General features: G+C 35.2%; 2 protein-coding genes across 2 annotated transcripts; one reads left to right on the top strand and one right to left on the bottom strand.

The window, feature by feature from the left end:
• Positions 1–257: 257 nt before the first annotated feature.
• LOC141438452 (uncharacterized) lies at positions 258–3100 on the bottom strand. The gene is given in 3 exon segments (XM_074102333.1): positions 258–2314; positions 2317–2623; positions 2982–3100. Coding segments are annotated over 2 exon segments (2364 nt in total). The 5' UTR covers positions 2982–3100.
• A 2867-nt stretch (positions 3101–5967) lies between these two features.
• On the top strand, positions 5968–24090 carry Phm (Peptidylglycine-alpha-hydroxylating monooxygenase). The gene is made up of 9 exons (XM_074101120.1): positions 5968–6317; positions 9495–9552; positions 11880–11967; positions 13330–13405; positions 13610–13736; positions 15656–15704; positions 15867–16012; positions 16664–16853; positions 19407–24090. Exons 1-9 carry the CDS (start codon positions 6210–6212, stop codon positions 19573–19575), a joined length of 1011 nt encoding a protein of 336 aa, XP_073957221.1. The 5' UTR covers positions 5968–6209; the 3' UTR covers positions 19576–24090.
• The last annotated feature ends 1636 nt before the right edge of the window (positions 24091–25726 follow it).

A 25726-nucleotide genomic window follows, 5' to 3' on the forward strand; every position in this document is an offset into this window, starting at 1 on the left:
TTGCTTTTGAAGATGCAATTTTACTTATGGGCAAATTCTCTAAATCCGAGTCTATAGAATCACAGTCTATTTGATTCTTTGATTTTGTTATTTTCTTCGTCATCTTCTAAATTATAACTAATATCACTTTCAGCGTATGAAATCTCCACATCTGACTCTTCTGAAGTCGAATCTTCTTGAAAAGTTTTCTTAGTTTTTTTTAATCTTGCTTTTATTGTTCTTTTCATTGGTTAATTGTTCTTTTAATTTCTTTTTTTCTATTCTCTGTCTAGCTCTTTCGTCTTTTTCTTGCTGTTTTTATTTTTCTCAGTTTCCTTTTTCTCGTGATATTCTTTCCAAGCTTTACTTGTTACTGTTGATGGAATTTTCTCTCGTTTCATTCTCTTCTTATTACTATCCATCCAATTTTCTGGCCAAAACAAACTCCTCTTAAAAGGAGATGGAACAATCACTCCCAAAACTTTTTCCAAAGACTTTTGTGGTGTTGTGTACTGCGGTTCCATAGTACTAATGATAGGTTGTTGAGATAGGTCATTTCCTATTACTTCAGGGAAACTGGATGAAGATGAAGGATTCGGTGGTGGAAGTGCTTGATCGAGTAATGTATTAACTGTGGAGGTATTATCAGGTTGTTGCCTTTGAGGATCTCCTGTTACTACAGCTGAACCGATGGGTGAAGTAGGTTCCGGTATTAAGACAGGTTGGTTAGTAACAGTATCATTCTTGGGGACATTGTTAGGTTGTTGCATTAGAGAATCTTTAGATAAATGGGTTGGTAAAGAACGTTCCGGTGGTGGAAGAGGTTGGATAACAGCATCATGCCTGACGTTATAGTTTAGTTGTTGAGGAAGATATTCTACTATTACTTTAGGCAAATTAGTTGACGATATGGACTCAGACGGAAATGTTTTATCATCAGTGGTGACTGTTTTTGCTACAGGCAAACTGTGAGTCACGCCAATTTCATCATCTACTGACTTCTTCGAGTTATGTGCTGATGAATCAGTTTCTATTAAGTCATTGAAATTGCCATCTTTTGGTGGATTTTCCGTCTGCATGCTGTTGAAGTGCATTCCTTCAGTTTCTGTAGGCACAGCGTCACCGGCATCTAATGGTATAACCATTGCTTCATCGGTTACAACAACATCGTTCGTTTGAGCTGTGGTTACATCATTTGACGGATACCTCGCCTGTTCCAATGTGTCTGACGTTGTAGGACCATCCGCCGAAATTGAATGACACAACGCGTCTTCGGATTTGTTTTTGGCCCAAATCAAATATAAAGCCTCGTCTTCATCAGGGATTTCTCTTTCCAGTGTGTTTCTATTTTCAAAGTATAATTTATTGAATTGCTGTAACTTTTGAGCTGAGAACACGTTTACGATTTCACGTTCTAAATACTTCATAAATTCTTTCTGCATTGGATTGGTTTTAGTTGTGGTTTCTATTTCGGTTTTAGATATTTTAGACATATCAATGTAATCAGGACCAAATGGAAAAAGGCCCCCCGCTCGGAATCCGTTTTGGACACAATCTTTTGTTAAATTTGTGAGAGCTTTTTGCAACACTGGGGCAAAGTTCTCTTTTCGAAGAATTTTGCCAAGGTTCTCCATTTTCCATAGCGTCACGGCTTTTTTCCAATGAGCTTTGAGTGGTCTGAATACTGACAAGTCCATCGGTTGTAGAATATGCGTAGAATTTGGGTACAATGCAACGACTACAATACCATTTTCGGAGCAAAAATTTGATAAATGAAGCGTCAGGTGTGATTTGTGGCCATCCACAAAGAACAAGACCGGTTTTTCAATTTTATTTTGTTCTAACCAAGGATTGAAGACATTAGTCATATATTCATAGAACGTGCTGCTACACATCCACCCACTCTCCGATTTACCTATTGCCCATTCATCGGGAACACTCACAGCGATAGTTGAAGGAATTCGTTCATAACTAAATATGATCATTGGAGGGGCTAGGTCTCCAGCTGCATTTCCAGTTATTAGGACAGTAAGATTGTCCTTTTCATCACCGCAGCTGTTGTATGGGTGTTTATCTCCTTTTTTGGCGAGCACACGACCAGGTTTAGGTGACAAGAAGAACGCGGTCTCGTCTGCGTTGAATATTCTGCGTGGGTCGTTTAAAATAGTTTTAAAGTTATTTTCATCCAAATAACTTTCGATCTCAGTAAACCAAGTCCTGATGTTATTTTCAGACACATTATCTCGAGCTCTTGACAAGTTGTCTGGCACTCTTTGTGTCAAGTTTGGATGTCTCTTCATGAACGACTGAAACCACTTCTTGCTGGGTTGCGTTTAAAAGGATTTGGTCTGTTTTGATCATTTATTATTTTTTGCACACTGTCTAGTAGCGAATCTTTTGTCAGTGGAATATGTCTTTCAGATAACGCCAATATCCACTTTTCCAAAATGTCTTCTTCCTCTTTAGTTAAAACTGTGCTCGGTCCCATAGCGCAACCCATTGTTGTTCTTCCCGAAATTTTATCATGGAGCGTAATCCTAGGTACTCCGAAACGTTTAGCAGCAACAGCAACCTTTTCGCCATTTTTTACAGCTTCTACGGCTTTTTCTAACTGGTCGGGAGTATAATTTTTTCTCGGAGCCATCTGTAAGAACCAATCATCGACACATATTATTCCCCAATAATCGTCACTTGTCGATTACTGGTAGGTCGACTTTAATTAGTTTACTTCAAATATCTACCAAACATGCAAAGTAAGAAGAACTATATTCGCATGTCAAATGAAAAATGTTTCAAAAAATTATTATCGACACGTGTCGATTATTGGAAAAGTCAGTTTGAGAAAACCAGTGATCGACACCAACATTTTACTAATATCTAAATAACGTTAAACTTTCGTTATAACAAAAATCGCTCCTATAGTTCTTATAATAACCCGTGAAAAACATAATATTCAAATAAATTACAATACATTAGTATAATTAACAAAAAAATGTACTCACTTCCTTAAGGATTTCACTAAGAAATGTTGTTATTTTCACCGGTACTCCAGCCGCAATCAGTTGTCACACCGCCATTTTCAAAACAAAATGGCGGATTTCGCTCAAATGTCAATGGGAGCCAGTCAAAAGTGTGCTATCTATGGTACGCTGTTGCCAAATTAAGAAATCGGTTTCCTACTCTTATTTTATTGAATCAAAAAATAAAGTGTCGGTTATTGGTTCTTGTCGTCATTGGTGCCACTACGTTACTAACTCTAACTTTGATTTCTTCTTCTTAGTCGCTACACTAATAAAATAATAGAGTGGTCGCTTTCGTCGGTTGCTGAATAAGAATGTCATGTTGACTTTCTTGGGAACATAAAGACAAGTGGTGGTTATCCCTTACCTTTTATTGCACTACACCTTACAAGTCTAGCGTTCTCTATTCATTGCTTGGTCGAGACCCTCGCCGCATAAGTAGCTGTTGACATCACACGCAATGTATCAGAACGTTTATCCCGTTCGCGCGTTATCGTAGCCGTCCCTTCGATAAAATGAGGGCTATCGCGTATCAATTCGCCGCTAGACGCGCTAGTGTAGCGTGAGGTCTCCGAAATGTCAAATTTATCTCATCGTTTTTGGGTGAGCTACGCGGGTTAATTTATAATTAGAATAATTTTGTGAATATTTTGCATTACCTGAAATTATATTATATGGCAATTATGCGTTACGGGGCAATGAATGACTGTGTTTTGAGACAGTTTTCTCTTTGGAAAACTTTTGTCCTCCCTTTTTTCCGAACAAAACGGGACTACGCAACACTGTGGTTGCGCGGTATTTTTATGGTACGGTTTTAAGGTGTATTAGATATTATTTTAATCTAAACTTTGTTTTCACGCCCGTAATAACAGACTCTGAAAGCCACACTTTAAAACCTCACGCAACAGTGGCGCCATCTAGAAAGACAAAAAACGATAGCCCTCATTCCTTTACCTCGATCGAATTCTCGTTAAATACCTATCAGTTACACTTGCAAGTTTCGAAAAAAGAATACAAATATATTTCCGTTTGTCAATAAAACGTCAGTGGACAGTGAAGTCACCCTCGGAGTAGTGGGAGCACAGAGTACATTTTTATATAGGGAGCCTGGGGGACTACTACAAAAATCGAAGTTCGTATCGTACCGCTCTCTCACTCTCGTATTAAATAATATTTTATTTAGCGTCAGCGGGACGGCAAGATACGAATTTCGAATTTTGCACTACTACGGTATTATTGCTTCGGAATAAGCATTTAATTTTTACACTTGACTGTACCTAACTTTATTTTGAAGTTTCACCTTAGTTACCTATTTGTTTTTGTTTTAGGCCTTAGTAGAAATCTAAGCCTATTTAAGACAAGGATAAGCGAGTAAGTAGTTAGGTAAAAAATTCTTGAGTTCCTGTGTTATAACCGCAAGCTTTCCAAAGTAAGCTCTTTACTTAAACTCAATTTGAAGCTGTCTTCTTCAATTTATTTCACTAAACGAAATAGCATTTTCAAAGGGGAGCGGTAGTTTTGAGTTGACAGTGTACGTTATTACTACAAGACATCTCCATTAGTCGATGTGAGCCCGTAAAATTATTGTAAATAATGGATAAAATCCATTTAATGAATAAAAATCGTCAACCGCAAAAAGAGCCCGTAGTAATAATGTAATACCTTTAAACGAGCAATTCTTGTATATATTTCGGGGATCTCGGAAACGGCTCGAACGATTTCGATGAAATTTAGCCGTGGTGGCATAGTGGTTTGACCTATCGCCTCTCAAGCAGGTGGGTTTGAACCCCGGCTCGCACCTCTGAGTTTTTCGAAATTCATGTGCGGAATTGCATTTGAAATTTACCACGAGCTTTGCGATGAAGGAAAACACCGTGAGGAAACCAGCACAAACTTGCGAAGCAATTCAATGGTGCGTGTGAAGTTCCCAATCCGCAATGGGCCCGCGTGGGAACTATGGCCCGAGCCCTCTTGTTATGAGAGGAGGTATGTAGGGGTTTTCGGGGATGAAAAATCGATCTAGCTTGGTCTTATCTTTGGGAAAACGCTTGTTACCGAGTTTTAGCCGAGCAAAGCTCGGTCGCCCAGGTGCTGTATCTTAATAATAATATATTTAAATAACTACTGATTTCAAAAATAGGAGGACTTTAACTATTGGAGCAAAGACTTTAATATTATTCAAAGTACCAATAAAGTTAAAGTACCATGTATTCATAGCGCCATCTAGTCAAAAACTACTTAACCACTTACAATATCGTTGTTATTTAGTAGCGAAGCGACATCTTTTGTTCATATAGTAAATTAAAAAGTCTGTGTTCGTTCAGGAATATACAAACAAAGTTGTAGCTATTTGATATCAACTGTAAATAAAAAGTAAGCTAATCTGCATTTATAATAATTTTAAAATTATTTAAATAATAATTATGTTCATTAATATCATAAGAAATGTGCTAGGCTTGAAGTCAGTCACTTCTGAACTCAAAAATATTGCCAGTGCAGTAAATCATGTATTCCCTGAAAAATAGAGACTAATTAATTTCATAGTCTCTATAGTACAGAAGAAAAGATGGAATGAACAAAATAAAACAAAATAAAAGTGCTCTTCTCGTGTCAATTTTAACAAAGGAGATTTTTATATGCCAACTCATTTGAAATTATTGATAAATTCAGGTGGATTTAAAACGAAATATAATATGATTCAGATAAGTGACTTGAATTTTCACGTGCTCAGTTACTACTAAAATTAAAGTTTTACAGAAAATATTTAACTATACTGAGTGGAAAAAAATCTGGCCCTCAAATGTCTGCAGAAAAAGCTAATTTTGTATGTAGGGTGGGCCAAATTTTGTGCCGCTGAGTACCTATATTAGGTTTTTAGTTGTGACGTCACCGCATGCCCTAGCCTCACCAAGGCGATCAAATAACGGAAATATTTTATGTTGGCAACACACGAATGACGTTCGTAGCGATTATCGATCGCGAATAAAAATAGTTCATAAACACTTGTAGCGTTTTCCGTCTCGGATTGTCGTTCAAACAACGCGATTGCGTGGTTTGTTTTACCGCTAAATAAAATCATAACAACCAACAACAATAGTCATTACAACATCCGCCTACATAGTAATTTTTAAAATAGTTGTGTGAGCTGTGTGGAGTGGAGTGGACTGTTCGGACCGCAAGAACTATTCCATTTTCAAATAATTTAAAAGCATGAGTAAATTAATTTTCCTGATAGCTACGCTTGCGATTTGCGGTAAAATTACCGCATATGAAATTGATACTTATGAATTTCTAATGCCGAATGTGTATCCGCACAGGGTAAGTTAAACTACACTTTATTTTAAGCAATATTTATTTTAATTTCTGTCGAACGCAGCCTCGCTGGTTCGTTATCCTTGAATTTAATTATTTTCGAAGGGCGTAATAGTACCTATGTCAATTTATTACGTTTTAAAACAATTGAAAGTTCACTCAGAAAGTTCAGACCAAGCAGAATGATATTCAAATGTAATGAATGATTAACATTTTCACGCTTTGTGAATATGTCTCTTAATTAAAACAAAATTTATATCTGGTATGATTTCAATGTCTGTATGAATGAACTAAAATCAACTTATTTGCTATTCCTTAAGGTGTTTTCTGTAAAAAAATATTTGTTCACTCATATTCTGACCCCCATTCTCTTGCTTCTTTCACATTTATGTATGTTGTCCTTATTGATTTAAATAACATAAATTTATGTTATGATAATAAATATAACATGCCAATTGACACCAATGAGGGCTACCGTTTTCATGCTCACCAGTTGGTACCACTGTAGACAAAGTTTCTGCCTGCAGTATAGTGGTTAGTTTGATATTATGGCCATGAAAACTAAATTTACATTGAAATCATATTTAATACTTGAAAACCGTAATTACCTTAAAAATATTGAGCATGCCACAGTGTTGCATAGTCCTGTTTTGTTTGAAAAAAGGGAGAAAGACAAAACTGTCTCAAAACACAGACATTCATTGCCCCGTAATGCATATTTGCCATAATTGATTTCAGGTACTGCAAAATATTCACAAAACTATTCTAATTATAAATACACTCGCGTAGCTCACCCAAAATCAGTGACATTTGACATTTCAAAGACCTATCGCTACACTAGCACCTCTAGCGGCGAATTCGTACGGGATAGCCCTCATTGACTTAGTCCCTAAGTAAACAAAGCTAGTGTTATGGGTATTGAGCACTGAATAAACATCTGAAATACCTATTATATTTACCTCATAACTCCTTATTTTTTTATCATACATAGACCCACCGCTGATCAGGTCAAGAATTCCCAGTTTTCAATTACATTAACTATGTTATTCCAGTAAATTTAATGTTCTCATTAAATTTCATTAATTTATACTCCACATAGTACATTTGCCAGTTATTCTTAAAAAATTATTTGTATTTTATAAAGTATTATGAAGACTGATGAAGTTAAATATCTAAAATTGGAGAGTAAAATATTCATGTCTCATACATAATATCTGCCTCAACCAGGATTGAACCTGAGACCTCAAGCTTTATTGTCAAGTTCTGTAACCACTAGGCCAAGTGGTTGTAAAGTTAAGTAGGTATATTATGGTGGGATTCTGTATAATACCACCAGAACCTGCATACAAATTATTTAAAAATAACTCGGCTGCAACCTGTTTGCATTCCTTATGAACCTTTCTCTTTCCAGAGATGTCAAGATTTCATATTTGTTAATGCTCAAAGGATGGCTCCGATTGTATAATGTAACTTAAGAGTGTTTATACCTGCTGAGCTGGCAATGTTGCATTTTTGTTAGTTTTTCTTGATAATTCCATAAAAATTGAATGAAAATTAAAAATGTGGTCTGATAGAACTCTTCTTAATATATAAGTTAATGTGCCTACTCCAATAATTATTTGTTATAGACATTTATTGTCTTTAAAAACCGCTAATGAAGATTAATTTGTTTATATATAAATTAGGTATTCCTATTCATTTAATAAATTAGAAAGTTTATGAAGATGTTTATTTAATCATGCAGTAACAATACATTGGAACCAGTTTAAATAATTTGATATGGAGATCCAAATCCAAGGAATGGACATGGATAACTTGAATCCAGGAAAATGGCATAGTTCCCGCTGGATAGAGATAAATATTTTTTTAGCAGATAAACTAAATAAATGCATGGGTAGCGGCTATTAATAAATTAAATTTCCAATTTCCTGGCAAAGCAATTAATATTTGGTACTTAATTAGCTTTTGCTTATCAGCCGAAACTGGAATAAAGCAGTACTTAAATGTTATCAAAAGCGATTTTGCTATTGATGAGATTGCAAGTGTGTGGGTGGTTAGTTGGCCTTGATCGCTGGATGTGTGGGATAAGTAGATATTGATTGATGAAATGTGTGGGCTGCTACTGTTAATTAGGGTTGTTGAGGAAGTTATTATGAGGAAGAGGAGGAGAAAGGAAGTGTCAAGCACAAATTTAGAGGATGCGGAAGAGGAAGAGGATGATATGAAATATATAAATATTAGCGGTCCCAACAGACATTGTCCTGTACGTACACACATAAATTAATTAAAAAATCATTTTCCAGTGGACCAAATTGTAAATCTAAACAATTCTTGAATCCCCTTGAACAAACACAAAAAAAATCTCCAAAATTGGTCCTCCTCTTAAATTCCTGAAACAAAATGAGGAAACGGAAGAGGAATCCTCAGCAACCCTACTGTTAATGACATTTTATGACTGATGATTATGCAAATAATGAAAAACAGGCTTATAAGCAGTGTGAGTTATATGAGGACACCATTAAGGTACCCTTCCATTTAGGCTTCCATTTAAGCGGAGTAGAGCTGAAACATGAGGAATTTATTTATAAAAAAAATAGAATTTCTTACAAGTATGTGTGTCAGTAGGAATCAAAATAAAAATTTAATTTTTGTATATTTTTATTTGCTATATATATTTAATTTATCAAATAGGTACTAAAATCATAAATGTTAAAATTTGTGAGTGTGCTTGTTATTCTTTCATGGCAAGTATGTAAACCGTTTGATGGGTTTAGATGAAACTTGTAAATATAACTGAATTTCGATTTTTTGAATACACGCACCTTTAAAATTAAACTAAAATAATTCGAAATTTTCCAGATTTTCGAAATTCAACCAGATTGTGTTTTATTTAAAGTTTATTTTGGAACTGTAAGTATTTCGATTGTTTCAGTTTAATTTTAAAGGTGCGGACATTACCTATGCTAATTTTTATTCCGATATTCCCATGGGACCAGTATAAACTTATATTGTAAAATAAATATTTTTAAGTTCCCGAAATCTCAACCAGTGAATCACTAGAGCTAGAGACACAAATTTGCACAGTTTTTCTTAAAACAACTACATCTACTCTTACCTACATAAATGTAATTTTTGAGATTTCTCTTGTGAATTTAGTAAGTTTTAAATATGCCTTTATTTCAGGATGAGCTCTACCTTTGCACACCCATCAGGATTTCACCTCAACACAGCTACTATATTGGTAAGTAAAGTACTATAAAGATACTATATAGGTAAGTGTCTGTTATTAATCATCAGTTTTACACAATTCATAGGTAATTATATATTTTTTTTGTTTGTGGTAATTATGCATAGTAAATGACACATTTTTAACCCACCACGCAAAGAGAGAAGTGTTGGTTTATTTTTATGTTTATAAGTACCTACTCTTATTCTAACCGCTGTGTAAGATGACGGATAAGAACTAATTCTTGTGTTCATGACTTAAGTGGAAGTCGTGATCTACCTAGCAGCCTTTATATTATAGCTATAACTACGTAGGTAAACAATAGCCACACATATATTGTTGAAGTGTACTCATGTTTGTAGGTATTGCACTTATTATGATTGTTTCTATGGAGCTATTGACTATACCTACCTATACCTACTTAATATACTACATCTATACTCATAATTTTATGAGTATAGATAATATAATACCTACATGAAGTAGGTAGGCCTTCTTTGGGCTTAAATAAGGAATTATGATTTTAGCAGTCTATCTATATGTACCTTATGTCTATTTGTATTTACGTACCTATTTAAATTACAATATGGGTAGGTAGAGGTAAGTGTCCATGTTATAAGTAAGCCATAAGTATAACTATATAAGAATGTAAGTAACTTCTACAGTATAATTATCGCTCCAGCGTCAAAAAATTAAGCTCGCTCCACATTCATGCAAAAAACACATTTTTGCACATTCGTTGCGAATTCTGTGATGTTTAAACGACAGCCCGAAAGAGGATTATAATTGCTCTGTGTCTGTGATAGATAGGGTTGTTGAGGAAGTGATTATGAGGAAGAGGAGGAGAAAGAGGAAGTGTCAAGCACAAATTTAGAGGATGCGGATGAGGATGAGAATATTTTTTGAGGAAGAGGATGCGAATGAGGAAGCGGAAGAGGAAGAGGATGATATGAAATATATAAATATGTATTAGCGGACCCGACAGACGTTGTCCTGTACGTAACGTACCTACACACACAAAAAATAATTAAAAGATCATTTTCCAGTGGACCAAATTGTGAATCTAAACCATTCTCGAAACCCATTGAACACACACAAAAAAAAACATCAAAATCGGTCCTCCTCTTAAATTCCTCCAAAATTTTGAGGAAGCGACAGCAAAAGAGGATTTTTTATTTTTTTTTATTAGGATGCGCTAACGGTTGAGGAACTCAAAATATTGCGGAACTTCCGCATTATGAGGAAACGGAAGAGGAATCCTCAGCAACCCTAGTCTGTGATATAGGTAGTAGGTAGCTACTACTATTCATTTTTTAACGATCCCAGTGGTTTCTTCCTTGACCGACTCTCACCCTTTTCCTTACAATTCTAAGCTATAGCTATTATTAGCTTATAATATAAACCTACTTGTTACATTGTTATATTACTGTGCAGAGATTCAGAAGTGGCCCATTATTTCACATAACGAGCATTATACTTGTTTCTCGGGCCTCGGGTAATTCGCGGGTTCGTAGGTACCTAAGTAAATCGCGCGAGAGTATGGAGCGAGCTAATAGGTACCTACATCATTCCGAATTCGGGGAAATACCGTGCATGCGCGACGGTTTTAACCGTTTGATAATAAAAAGGTCAAGTCTATTGTATAAGAAAAAAACAAGACGCGTTTATTCCAACCCAAATATATAAAATAATCGCTTATTAAAACCATTGAGAAACTCAAGACTGTATACTGTATTAATATAGTTAAGTACACCGTATTTTTCTTGACGTCGGTCTTGGTGTCTTCTTTAATTACGGCAGATATCTCAATCTCAGTACCTTGACAGAAAATATAAAATATGGTAGTTACTTAAGTACCTACCTATTAATTTTTTGTCCAATTTCATTAAGTATAAATAATTTTTAATTCACAAGCACACTTGACGTGACACATTATAGATACTTACATCAATAAATATATCTCTTTTTTATCCTCTTTTGCTAAAAATACTTATATGATTTAAAAACGCTTTAGTTACTGACTGAAGTATTTTTTCGTAAATGGAACATCCCAGTTGGCCCGAATTTTCAGACAGTCTTACGGCCATTTGTATAACGCACTTAAAATCACAATCGATTTCACACCCACTATCAAGCGGTACACGATGAGATATATATCTAAAGAGATGCCTAAAGCGACGGTGGACGTCCGACAATACGGCCTCTGTACTGCCCTATTTTCAATATATTATCCCGTGTCTACCTGCCATCCCTTAAAATTATATACTTATATAATTTCTCTAGCAACAGCGAAGACATAAAATTTTTCCTCTATTTCTTAAAAAAGTTTCCTCGTTTTCTAGTGGGATTCGAGCCTAATGCCAGCATGCACACCGCTCATCACATGCTGTTGTATGGTTGTTCGGATCCTGGGGCCAATGACTCTGTATGGTAAGTAGGTACAAACGGAGGGAATGTCAAGTCCAGTTTAGAGGGTAGCTTGGAGCCTCTGAGGGTATCTACTCTATTGCGTAACGTTTCTGACACTTGCGATCACAATCAAACGACATTGCAGTTTTCGCATACAAAAACTGTCATTTGATTGTGATCACGCGCGGGTGTCAGGCGATCACAATCAAACGACATTGCAGTTTTCGCATACAAAAACTGTAATTTGATTGTGATCGCGCGCGGGTGTCAGAAACGTTAGAAAATGCAAGAAAAATTAAGCATCTGCAAGAAAAATGGTGCAAGTTACATTGCGAGGCCTTAAAGCGAACTAGTTTAAAGTGGTCGATCGAGTGCCGTCAGCTAATGCAACTTGAATTATTTGTCTTGCAGGTCTGCACAGTTTAATGTTATGTTTCTGTGTGCATGTGCGCCAGTTTGTGCCGTCGCAGCTCCTGAACAGATCCGTATTGAGAGAACAATTTGTTTTTAGAAAAATGGTTCATAGACATGTTCAGAATAAAATACTGGACTTAAAAATTAAAATTACGCGAGATTTTCTACTTTCATTCACTAGCATTTCATGCAGGTTTCGCTTCTACTCGTAGAAGCACATTTACTTAAATGGGTAGCATAAAGCATACCTACCTAATGGTCACTGACCATGAGTAGAAATATATTAAAATGCACATCAGCGTTAGAATTTACGCTCTTTTTAATAACATAAACTTTACTGCAGTGTAATGAAAGAAGTAATGGAGGTTTTTTTAAATCCTGCCATTAAAGTGCGTTTAGTGGATGACCTTGTGGATGACCGTGAAAAGTATTCGCTACCTGATATTCTGGTCTATTAAAGTATTTACGATCAAACCATTTGAATGCTTTAGGTAAAATGTAATGGCATAACAACGCTTTTCCTTGTTATTGGGCAATGCGATGTCAATGTCACTATAACATTTTCTGTAAAAAGGTTCGGTGCGTGGGTCCAACTCGCACTTATCCGATTCTTCCCAAAGGAGGGTTATGTTTTTCTAGTCTATATACGCGGTAGGTATAAATAAATACCTAATAATAAATAAATAAATATCACGGGACAATTCACATCAATTGACCTAGTCCCAAAGTAAGCTTAGTATATATGCTATTTCTTTGGTCTTCTCTGCAGCCTAACGGCTGGACGGATAACATACCTAATATTTTGATTTGAACATTAGGTTTATTATGTTAGAACTGCCGGAGTTCATAGCATAAACATAAATTTATACTTAAAAAACAAGACTGCTTTAACTAAAGACTTGTTTTCTTCTGTAAAGTTTTTTTTCTTTATTTAACATTTATATTTACTTACCTATAACTTCATTACAGGAATTGCGGTGAAATGCAGAGCAATGAGGTCGATGACGCGTACAACACTGCCAGTCCATGTCGCTCTGGATCACAGGTAATAGAGATAGGAAATACAGAGGTTTTTTATACTGACTAACTCAGACAACGCATAGCTGAAACCATCAGAGAAGAGACTTTAAATTTGGCAGACATATTCCTTGAGGGTCATAGAAATGAACTAAGAAGGATTTCTACTTTATTCCCACGAGATATAGTACCTTGTAGATTTTAAAATCTTTGTGTTGTTAATTTTTGACAGATCGTATACGCGTGGGCCCGCGACGCTCCGAGTCTGCACCTCCCTAAGGACGTCGGCTTTCTCATAGGAAAGGACTCTGCTATCAAATATTTGGTCCTACAAGTCCATTACATGATGCGTTTCCCAAGTAAGTACACGACGTAAATTAAATAATACTTGTTACTCACCACCATCGTCATATCAGCCCTAGGACGTTCACTGATGGACATAGGACTCCCCCATAGACCTCTAGTTGCTTCGGTTAGAAGCGGGTTGCATCTACCGTGAACCCGAGGCTTTAACCAGGTCATCCATCAACCTCATTAGTGGACGTCCTATACTGCGCTCGCCGCTCCGCGGTCTCCATTCGAGAACTTTTCGGTCTTAACGGCCATCTGTTCTCCGTGCTATATGGCCTGCCCATTGCCACTTCAACGAGCTAAAACGCTATGTCGGTGAACCTCATTCTTAGATACTTGTCACTAAAACAATTTGAAATGGAAAGAATTCTATTTTGTCAAGCAAATGCATAAAATAACTACGAGTAATAGTAATTTTACATTAGATCCGAACAGTGAAGGTGTTTCGAAATAATTTGCTGCCTGCATTGTACCGTACATGCACGCGTAATCTAGTAATTTCACACAATGTAACTCAATATTGCGCGATTACGCGTAGAATAACTACAATTGTGAATCGAATCTGAAATCAACAATTACATTACTTACTGATTTTACTCTTAACCCTCTTAACCCTTGGGATAGATATCTACGATACCACCTCTGTTTTTTTTTTCAATTACATGGAGACGGAATCACAATCTGTCACAAGAACTTAATGCGGCAAGAAGAAGAAGTGACCTTCCGCATACAATAGGATAAGGACACCGCTCGCAATGCGCCCCATTTTCGCCCTTTTACCGATATTTACAAAGTTTCCTTTTAAAATACACTTTTAAAACGTTTGCCGGTTTATTACAGTATAATCATTGCTTAGACTGTAAAGAAAGAGCAGATTTTATTCGTGACATTACAAAAACCGAAGAAAATTATGAAGAAATGGTCCCAACTCAGCATAATGCCAATATTACAGCCAGCGCTGGTCTTCCATTGGCACCATTAGGTACTAATATCGACGTGTTCATTCACGATGTAAAACTTGGCGTGTCTTTCTTTATACAGGAAACCAAACTATTATTTTGAATTATGCCAAACTTAATTTTATCATCTAGAAATTATTTAAAATTGAGGACATCCTGAGATAGATAACGATGACTCTTGTACCTTTTTGCAATGAAACGCTCAGCATCCATGACAAATATGTTTATTTTTCCTGTTAGGAATCTGTTTACAAGTAATCATAAACAATAGTCTTTACAGACTGTCGTTTGTTTCTCTTTGAATATGCATCAGGTTCCTAAATGATAAGTCATCTTTCTCGCATCATTGTATCACAATCACTAATAGGTACATAAGTTAAAATTCTAAGGCAAGCCTAGACTATGAATTGCCGTGCAAAATATCTTATAAGCATAGGGTAATTAACTAAAGTGGAAATGAAAATAATTTGTTTCAAACAAACCTCGTCAAAACACTACGGCGATTGATTAATGTGCTTGGCCGGCTCAAGGTTAATCATGACACTAGAATTGGGCAAGCAGATATTTATCATACCAAAATCGCTCGTTTTTTTATGAAACAGAGATAGTTTAATAAAACCACTATATTAAATTTCTATTAATTGAAATCCTTTTAGTTTGTTTTGTCATCTGAACAGATAAAAGAAAAAATGTCTTAAAAAAATAACGTCAAAGAATTAGATAGTCCTTGCTCCGACTTACTACAGTTTTTGGGGCCATTGAAGCACATTTAATCTTTCAAGCCTTACAACATACTTATTATTGCCAATCGGATTATTATAATCGTAGTGAAAAAACCCGGATTAAATATCTGCTATCTTGGACATTTACACATTAAAGTTAGAAACGTGGAACGACCATCGATAAATTCGTGAACTAACCAAACTGATAACCAAATGATATAAAACCCTTCATTTCTGTATTTTCAGCTGGCAAAACTGACAATTCAGGCGTCGTCCTAAAGTATACCCAAGAGCGGTAAGTATAAATATTAACTTTGTGCTAAAACTACATTTGAATATTCTGGACTAGCGACCCGCCTCGGCTTCTCACGGTTGCAAATTTTGAAAATACTGAATACTGAATTACCTGTTGTTTACTACTGCCTGCGCATTATTATAAAAAAAATGTTTGTTACAGTATGCCTCGTCAAGCTGGCGTTTTCTTGCTAGGCACGAGTGGTATGATCCCGCCGAAGAAAGTGGAACACATGGAAACAGCCTGCACTCTCCAGGAGAACAAAGTCATACATCCTTTCGCTTACCGCACTCACACTCATGCGCTAGGTAAGTTTAACCTATCCTCTCTCAGAGGCACAAATTTGTGCCCAAATTCCTTTGATCCTGTTATCCTGGGAGATGACAGATTAAGGGGCTGTTTCACCATCCATTGGTTAGCGTTAACCGACGGTTAAATGTGATGCCGTCTCCGTCTATTCGAACAGCCCTTAGCCCTTAGGGGCTGTTTCACCATCCATTGATTAGTGTTAACTGGCGGTTAGGTGTGATGCCGTCTCTATTTGTTTTGTTCGAATAGACGGTGACGGCACCACATTTAACCGTCGGTTAACGCTAATCAATGGATGGTGAAACAACCCCTAAATATGCACCTTTATCACAAACCTGCGGCTGTACACAAATACCCCGCGTCTTGAAATATTGACGTAGACGAAAAAACACAATTCGTTTAAATTATAACTATCATAGTCTTTTAAAGAAACAACAACAACAACTAACATAGTCGGTGTTCCAAATGCCCGAGTCAAAGATGTACCTAATGTAATGTCATACTGAAAAAAAAAAACTTCTGGTGAAAACCTTTTAAAGCGGTGTATAATTCGGCTTACTTGCTGACAAAATCTCGAATTTATATTGTGACAACCTGACAACACAACCTGAATAATCACAGGAAAAGTAATACTAGTTTTCTCCTTCCAGGCAAAGTCGTTGCCGGTTATGTGGTCCGCAAATCGCAGAACGGTGATGATTGGCGCGAAATTGGCGAGAAAAACCCCCAGTTACCTCAGATGTTTTATCCCATCCTTGACTCTACACCTATTCAAAAAGGAGACATCCTGGCTGCGCGGTGCACTATGAACAACACGAATCCTTATACTGTCAGGATTGGGTAAGTTCAAGTTATTATCCCTTAATAGGGCACCGATAGTTTATGGGCCAAAGAGTGACATAGGCTACCTTTTATCCCGGAAAAATGCACAGTTCCCGAGGGAACAGCGCGCGATTGCCTAATTCCACGCAGGCGAAGCCGCGGGCAAAAGCTAGTTAAAATATAAACGTTCCCTCAGCAAAGTGTAGGATTTTTAAAACCCAAAAAACGGTCGACGAGCTCCTGGCTCGTATCTACGAGGGGTGTGTAATGATCGGTACATAACAACTTCAGATTTATTTTCACTGGATATAACAACATTTGGTATAATTTCAAAGGATAGGAGCTTCACTGAACTTTTTTATAAAATAAACCTAACGTAACCCAAAGTACATCAAATCAAATTAATCACAATAGAAATAAGTTTAGTTTTTAAGATAAATTGCATTATATTAAATGAAAATTACATCAATTGTTGTTGTAGACTGTATACTGATCTTTGGAGTGTAAATTAGTAAAATAAAACAACTTTTCAAAATTAAACACGCAGCGCAGACAAGGGCTATGACAGGACTCTCTTTATTCTTTTGTTTTCTTTCCGCGTGGCTTGCTTTCCAATTTTTTTAGTGGCGAATTGCTAGACAGCGTAGGTATACAAACTCTTTATTTAAACTTTGAATATGCGTCGTCTACAGTTGTTATTGGGAGGGTGCGAAGTACTAGGTGGGGGTGATGAAATCTATCGCAGCGCTAATGGTGGACAAAAGTAGAAAAAGTTCTGGCTCTGTCATCTGTCATACTCATATGAATCTGTCATTAACAAATCAATTTGTATAGACTTTAACCACCTAATTTTAGTAATAGATGTTTGTGTTATGATGCGAGCTTGAATTATTGAACACTGTCCCTGTTTTGTTCTTAATTCCTCTACATCTCGGACATGCCCAGCAACAATTTTCCTTATGAAACGGTTCGTGGTTGAAATTTTGTATTGAGTGATGAGTATCACAAATTCGGTCTTCAAAATGATACTCATTTTGATCTGAAAACGATATTTAATTTATTACTAGCGATATAAGAACAATTACATAATTTTACTTTTATTCAAAGAAACCAATAAGATAGCTTTATCTTTTCGTTTTACAGTAAAAGTACAACTAAACAAGAAGTAAACAAACCCTGACATAACGAAAATAAAACACACTTTTTGAATAATTTTTACTTACCTCATTTAATTTTAATGACCAAAAATGAATTCACAACCTTTTGTGCACCCAAATCACGGTATCACAGTAATTTTGTATTATAAATTAATACGGTATAGATTTGATTTTTGTCACAATGTCGCGATGAAATTTCAAAACGTCAGAGCATCAGAGCCACAAAAGTTGCGGACGCTAGGTGGCGCTGATGTCGTGCACAGAGCCAATAACTATCCTTCGAACGCACCCATCTACGAGGTTGGGTTCCCATCCCGGCTGCTGCACTCGAACATTCAGAAGCAGACTCAATTGGTACCTTTTAACAAAGGTCTCCCCACGCCCATCGAATCGACGCGTAATCGGCTTCAGCCGTTAAAAAACTTTTTTCCCCGATACACGTCGTTTCTTGTCGATAGGGTGGGGGAGACCCTAACATACCTTAAAACAATGTTAAAATAGACTGAGACGGTATTAAAGGGCACCCATAAATACGTGAGGCGTTTGGGCTTTCTTGGGGTACCGAAAAGTCACCAAAATCATCTCACGTACTTAATTAATGGATGACCTTATTATATCGGTCACATAATATCACAAACTTTTTAGAGAATATTGAAAAAGTTCCTTAATAGTACATTACAGCCGAGGTCGGGAAACAGCAATTCGTGGATGAGTAGAGTTTGAATTAATACGAATCCACGAATTTCCATTTCCGCTGAGGCATGTTTAGTGCTTTTCTCCAATATTTAATGCGAGGAAATAAAGCATAATCGTTAAAATATTAAATTAAATGCTCAGGCACGGTTTTAAAAAGTTGCCCTTGTACTTTCCCGCCATCGATACTTGTTTTTTTTTTTAATGTACACGACACGATAATGCCATTTCAGTAGAAACAATAATTTAATTGAAAAAAAGTTAAATGCAATGAAGCTTAGTATAACTAAATTACAGTTTAAAGTGCTACTGAGCGCTTTTTAATTACTTCATCCATTTTCTTTTATTACCTTTATTCGGTATCTTAAATTGTACTTGAACTCGAAATAAAAAAAAACATTGGCACTGTGCGAGACGATTTTAAAGACGCTGTTTCTTCCTAAATTGAATCTTAGACTAGGACTTAAAAAGAAAAAAGTTAGAACGAATTTGATAGTCAGGCTGTTTAGATTGACTTACCGTAGTCAAAACGTGAATTTGAAAAGGAAAAAAACCTGCATGGTATTGGAATTTCATACAATTTCTCGGCTGCCTGAGCCGTGATTTTAATAAGGAAGAACTTCGTGTACTATGTTTGCGACAGTTTGGCGGACATTTCCAAGCATATTCGAGAAAACTGTTTTTTATTTCTTTCTATATGTATTTATATCTATTATTCCAGAGCCACAAACAAGGATGAGATGTGCAACTTCTATCTAATGTACTGGGTAGAAAACGGTTCACCACTTGATCAGAAATACTGCTTCTCTGCTGGACCCCCTTACTACTACTGGTCGCGGGCTCCGCAAAATTTCAACCGCATCCCAGAGAAAGAAGTCAACAGGCTGTAAAGGGACATAGGCTAAGCGCATACGCAAGGTTTGTTACCCGATTATGTTCGATTACCGGTCATTGAAGACTTGGCGATATTTTTAGCTAGTTGGTTAGTCGGGTTGAAAACCGACTTGAAGATTTTCTTTGTTTTTCGTGATTGATTCTGGTTAGCAATGAAATCTGTGCATTAATTATAAATAAGTAAAAAATAGAATATCCGTATCGGTCGGGATTTAAAATGTGCAAATTTGTGGATTACTTGAAGATAAAAATGGTAACTGTGCGAATAATTGTCTCTTGCCCTGTTCTGTTTTGTTCTCTTCACCTGTTATGATATTCGTATGCGCGTGAGTCGTTGACCTCGTTGAAGAAACTTCATTATGAATGTGATTAAAGTTAGAGGAAGGAAAAGATGTTGGTTGGCATCTTTTTTGACCACTTTACTTGGATCTTTATTTTCTATTCAAGGTAACAAATAACCCTCCTTCGGGCAGTCGGGTAAAAACAATTCTTTACCCCATTCGATGGTCTCAAAAACGAGCAAAAATGAAATACTTAATAAAATAACCGGATAGTAACTCTATTTTTTTTCGAATTTTCTCAGTAGGTTTCTATACTATTACTTTGACGCCATCTATATTCGATCCACCATTGCTACCATCAAGTTGCACAGCGGCTAAATAGAGATGGCGTTGTTTCTGCATTTAAAACTACATACTAAAATGAAACTTCCATATAGGCCTGCTAAATCTTAGATTTAAATTATAAAAATATAGAATAATATATTACACATCACATTACATTGGGTCACAAAATTTTACTTAAAGTAAAGAAATCTCAAAGAATTTCGTGCCGTCCATTATGCGTCCACGAGATTTCTTGAAAAATAATATTCCAATAAACATATAGTTATTTAAATTATTATGGGGCTTAAAAAAGCATTTTTAATAATACCTAATTGTGTTTTTTTTTATTTAGACTGCTTTTTAAAATTTTATGGATGACAAAATATAGGTACTGTGACCCTTTTTAATATCAGTAATGTTTTTTTTTTATTTCCGACAAACCAGATCTTGACTAAATATACATTCCAATTTTAAAAGACACTGTAATTAGTCCATTCCTATTTAATTTACTGTATTAAGGTTATTACTGAGTAGATGATTTTATCGTATCCTAAGATGTGTAGTACACATGTACGAGTAGGTATACTGAAATGTTACTTATGTCTACTTCTAGTCAATATTAAAGGAAAAGACTTGAAAAATAATAAATATTAAATATGTATCATAAAATAATTTACTAAATCCTTAAATTTTACGGTCAACTTATTTACTTCCTCTAAAAGACACATAAGTATTATTTGACTATCTCTGTGATAATTTCAGAATAAGAAATGAAATTACTGTAACATTCAGCGTGAGTAGTGGCAATATATTATACTTACAGGGTGAAATTTTGAACGTGATGCAAAATTAGCATTCCAAGTTCGATTATTCATGGAAATTTACGGTTTCCATCCATTGCTCGTAAAATTAAATCTTAACTTAATGTTATCAATCACCAAACTGCAAATTTCAATAAATATGCATTATAAACCCCCTTGCAATAAAACGGGCACCTATGGTTTTTGTATTTTAATGTGCATGAAAGCTTACTTTCTAAGCTTCAATGCATAAAAATCTGAAAAACCATAGGTGCCCTATTTTTTTTTGCAAGGGGGTTTATATACACTTGTGTTGTATCACATCTAAAAATTCACCCTGATACAAAAACTGGTAAAAACGGAGAAAAGCAAACAATTTAGAAGTAGACAGGTATAATGGAGTAAAGACTACTAGAATAGAACCCTGTTATAAATGTATTGTCTTATTTTTAATATAGTAGCAAAAACCAGAGATCTTTAAAAGATCTGTGTAATAATTTTAGATCTGAAAGGTAACCGTTAGATCTGTTTAACTGAATGTGGAATAAAAATTATACCATGAATTTATACAATTTTAATATTTAAATGCCTATGTTTCACTGTAGTGGACGTCGAATCTATTGCAAGGACGAAAATACGGTTCGACGTCCGCTTAATTCAAATTACTACTTCTATTATCTTAACAATAAGAAAGGCCTGTGGAATATAGTCAAATATGGGAAAACGTTTATTTTATCATAACATCATAGATAAACACTTTAGAAAGTTGTATTATTATGTATTCAACTACATCACTTTATTAATATTACGGACGACTTCGGCTTTGAAAGTGGACTTGATATGTAAATAAATTATTTATACACACGCATCTATATATACATACATTTTATAAGGCTTATTCAAGTACTTTTGAAAATTATATGTATGTTCCACGCTTAAGTTCTCAGAAGTGTTTGAATGACTCCCATGTACCTACCTACTATTCATTTAATAATGTTACTAATAAAATTATTATTATAGGTACTTTATTACGTTTGGTTTAAGTGTATTGATCTCCATAATTTCTACCAAGAGTTCTAAGAAGCAAGATTTCCATTGCATAACTTATATTTAAATGTAACGACTTTCTAGTTATCCCCTTTTATCACATTAAAAACTGGGAAACGTAACAAATAAATAGGCTGTTTCTAGCAAAATCCTAACATATGACATTGTGTGCAGGTAATTGGTATCTTGGTAGGAATAATGAGTTGGAATTAAATAAAAATTGTTGTAGGTTATAATAAAATTATTTATATCATTTCCTTAGACAAAAATATTTAAAATACTTTGGAATGAGATATAAACTTTTCTCGTTCAAAAAATTCGGCGTTAAATTAGAGTTGATTTGGAAAAATATTCGCCGAAACTAGAACCGAAACCTAAACCGAGTCTGTCGGCTTCTGTGCGGCGTTCTAAAGCAAAAACTAAAGACTACCAAGACGTCGAATATCTAATCGCTTTCATAAAAGGGCATTTCAGAAAAAAGTGTACCCTATACTTTTTTTTAAACCTAACAAATTTTGGTTTATTTCTACTCAGAATCTCGAGCACTATCGATTTAAGCAATAAAAAAAGTGTTCCGCTTTTAATTGTCAGTTTTGTGACTCAGTTGTATGGACCGTCACAAAACTGACTAATAAATGTTGTATGGAAAATTAAGGATAATTAAGGCAAAACGGGTACTTTTTTTCTGAAAACCCCCAAACACAAATACGTATTTACAAAATGCACCAAAATAGCCCTCGAATTCGTTTCGATTTCGGTTATGTCTGAAACTCGGACACAAACGGAAATTCGGTCTCCGTTTCAGTTTCGGTTGCAATTGATATTTTCGTTCGGACACTAATTATTATGTTATTTATTGCCCCTGTTGTACAATTGTATTGTAGAGATTATTATGGTTTAATAATGTTATGCTATGTAATATTTATATAAGTATATTTTTTTCTTTGCTCGTCCATTCGAAATAAATATTCTTACTGAGGAGGAACTTTCGCAAGCTCGTATCACTATTATTTATATACAAGCATGTATAGCATTAAATACAAGCTAATAATTGACAAGCACAAAGCGAGCTTGCGGTTAGTCAGTCAGTTGTTAGGACCTTCATTTTTTCACAAATGTTCCATGGAATAGGCTATTTTTATACATTCGATATTGCTTCACATTCATTCTTATAGATACATGCATGGAAAATAGTAATAATCCGATTTTGTTTCGTACGTAATTATTAATTGGTTGTGTATTGGTTAAAAATATGGTTGTTTTGTTATTATTCCTACTCGTGAAGTATGCATTCCATTTTAATAGCAGTTCTATTCAAAGTTGAGTTATAGCCGTTATACTATAGGAAAGAATTTTAAGAAAGGTTTATTGAATTAAAATTGCAAGTTACACAGTTACAGTACAGTCACGGTCATACGTTATGAAATCGTAGATATTCCAAGTATCAAAGTTGGTTTTTAATATTTTGTTTTTCATATACTACTTTATTATTATTGACGTAGGCATACGTGACTGTACGTAGGTACTTAATATTATATACAAACATATTTTATTCTTATAGATGTTAAAGTAAGCTACATATATGTACACCTATACATAACAACTGTTAGCTTTAAAATCAATGTTTCTAACCATATCGATGTGCTAAGCTAAAAGCGATGAAACTTGTTATAATAATTAGTATGTATGTCATAAGAAAAATGAGTGGCAAATATGGGTAACCCATGAAAAAATAAATAAAAAAATGTTATATTTTCTCAAACATTTATAACTTTTAACTTTTTTGTATTTTTTTGTTTGTCTACATGTTAAAATAGACACCCGCTTTCAAAATCTAATTTTATTTTGATCAGGGCCGTATTAATTAGATGACTTGTGATAGCCGTTCATTTTAAACACATTATGATGTCAAAATAGTAAATTATAATCATGAATTAATAAATTTGCTCCTGATACATTTTAAAAGGAAATAGATCCTGCTATAAACCTCATGTTGAATTTATAACGAAATCTACTCCGGGGAGTGCAAAGTAAATAAATATACTATGTCTATATTTTTTGTTCGACTTTTATTTCAAACTTTTCCTCACTATCCTAAACAAAATAAACAGTAACACGTCTTTCACATTAAAACAAGAAAACTATTTGACCGGATTCTTGGAGTAACATTAGTGTAGGTAAGTTATCTTAAGTGTTGTACACTACTAATCCTACTAATACTATAAATGCGAAAGTATGTGAATATGTGTGTGTGTAAGTATGTGTATATGTTTGTTACTCCACGCTAAAATGGCTGGATGGATTTGGACGAGGGAAGAGGGTTTTTTTTCTTTGTTTAGGTATGTACCTACGTAAACGTCTCGAATAATACATAGGTTACTTCTTATCCCTATATTCCCACGAGATCGGGGTAAAATCTCAACTGTTAGGATTATGTCCGGTTCCCATCATTCCAGTAAAATCGTGCGAGTAGCGATACATTGCGGGGTCACAATCCAAAAGAGTTACATAAGATCGATTGAGCACCGCAGTGTCATGCTACTGGAACGGTTTTTTAGGGTTTCGGAGCCAAAATGGCAAAAACGGAACCCTTATAGTTTCGCCATGTCTATCAAAAATTCAAATTCAAAATACAAATGATTTATTCAGTAAATAGGCCGCAATGGGCACTTTTACACGTCATTTTTTAAACTACCAGCGCTTTCGGAAAGACCATCATTGCCAAGAAGAATGCGCCGCAAGAAAGTTGGCAGAACGTCATTTTTTCATAATAATATAATTACAAATAAAATACTTAAAAACTATATTATATAGAATTAAAGAACAAAAAAAAAATTTTTTTACGGTGCCTCTCACAGACGTAGTGTGGGTAATTTTTAGGGTTCCGGAGCCTAAATGGCAAAAACGGTACCCTTATAGTTTCGCCATGTCTGTCTGTCCGTCCGCGGCTTTGCTCAGGGACTATCAATGCTAGAAAGCTGTAATTTTGCACGGATATATAAGTAAACTATGCCGACAAAATGGTACAATTAAAAATTCAAAAAAAAATGTTTTTTCAGGGTACCTCCCATAGACGTAAAGTGGGGGTGTTTTTTTATTCTCATTCTACCCCATAGTGTGGGGTATCGTTGGATAGGTCTTTTAAAACTTAGGGGGTTGCTAAAACGATTTTTCGATTCAGTGATTTGTTTGCGAAATATTAAACTTTAAAATGCAAATTTTCATTAAAATCGAGCGTTCCCCCCCCCTCTAAAATCTAAACCGGTGGGTGGAAAAATTTGAAAAAATTCAGGATGGTAGTAAGGATATCAAACTTTCAAGGAAAACTAACGGCTAAGTTTGCTTGAGAATTATTAGTAGTGGCAGCCTAAGGTATAAAATATACCTAACCTTGGAAGACTCCGTATAAAATAGGTACGAAATCCTTTAGAGAGATGAAATCGGTGCGGGTGTCTTATTGTATGCAAACGTAAATGAAATTCACCATGTTATTTTTGGAAATTCTCATGACAGTTTAGTAAAATTTATCTACGTACCTTATTTAAATGCTTTTGTATGTCCGGCTGTCTGTTATTTTTCCGTTATTTAACCGACTCCAAAAAACTATGAAATTTAATCTTCTACCATTTTGAAGTTGTTACCTCAGCTCGAGCTAGCAGGAGAAGTAAGGTAGGTCCACTCCTGCTAGCTTGTGT

Source organism: Choristoneura fumiferana, chromosome 18 (genome assembly GCF_025370935.1).
Source record: "Choristoneura fumiferana chromosome 18, NRCan_CFum_1, whole genome shotgun sequence".
Lineage (NCBI taxonomy): Eukaryota > Metazoa > Arthropoda > Insecta > Lepidoptera > Tortricidae > Choristoneura > Choristoneura fumiferana.

Bases quoted from the DNA above. Each gene is read 5' to 3' on its own strand.
- Phm (XM_074101120.1), top strand. From the start codon at position 6,210: ATGAGTAAATTAATTTTCCTGATAGCTACGCTTGCGATTTGCGGTAAA. The intron at 11,968-13,329 runs GTAAGTAGGTAC...ACTTCATTACAG, and splicing joins GGGGCCAATGACTCTGTATG to GAATTGCGGTGAAATGCAGA. The intron at 13,406-13,609 runs GTAATAGAGATA...AATTTTTGACAG, and splicing joins CATGTCGCTCTGGATCACAG to ATCGTATACGCGTGGGCCCG.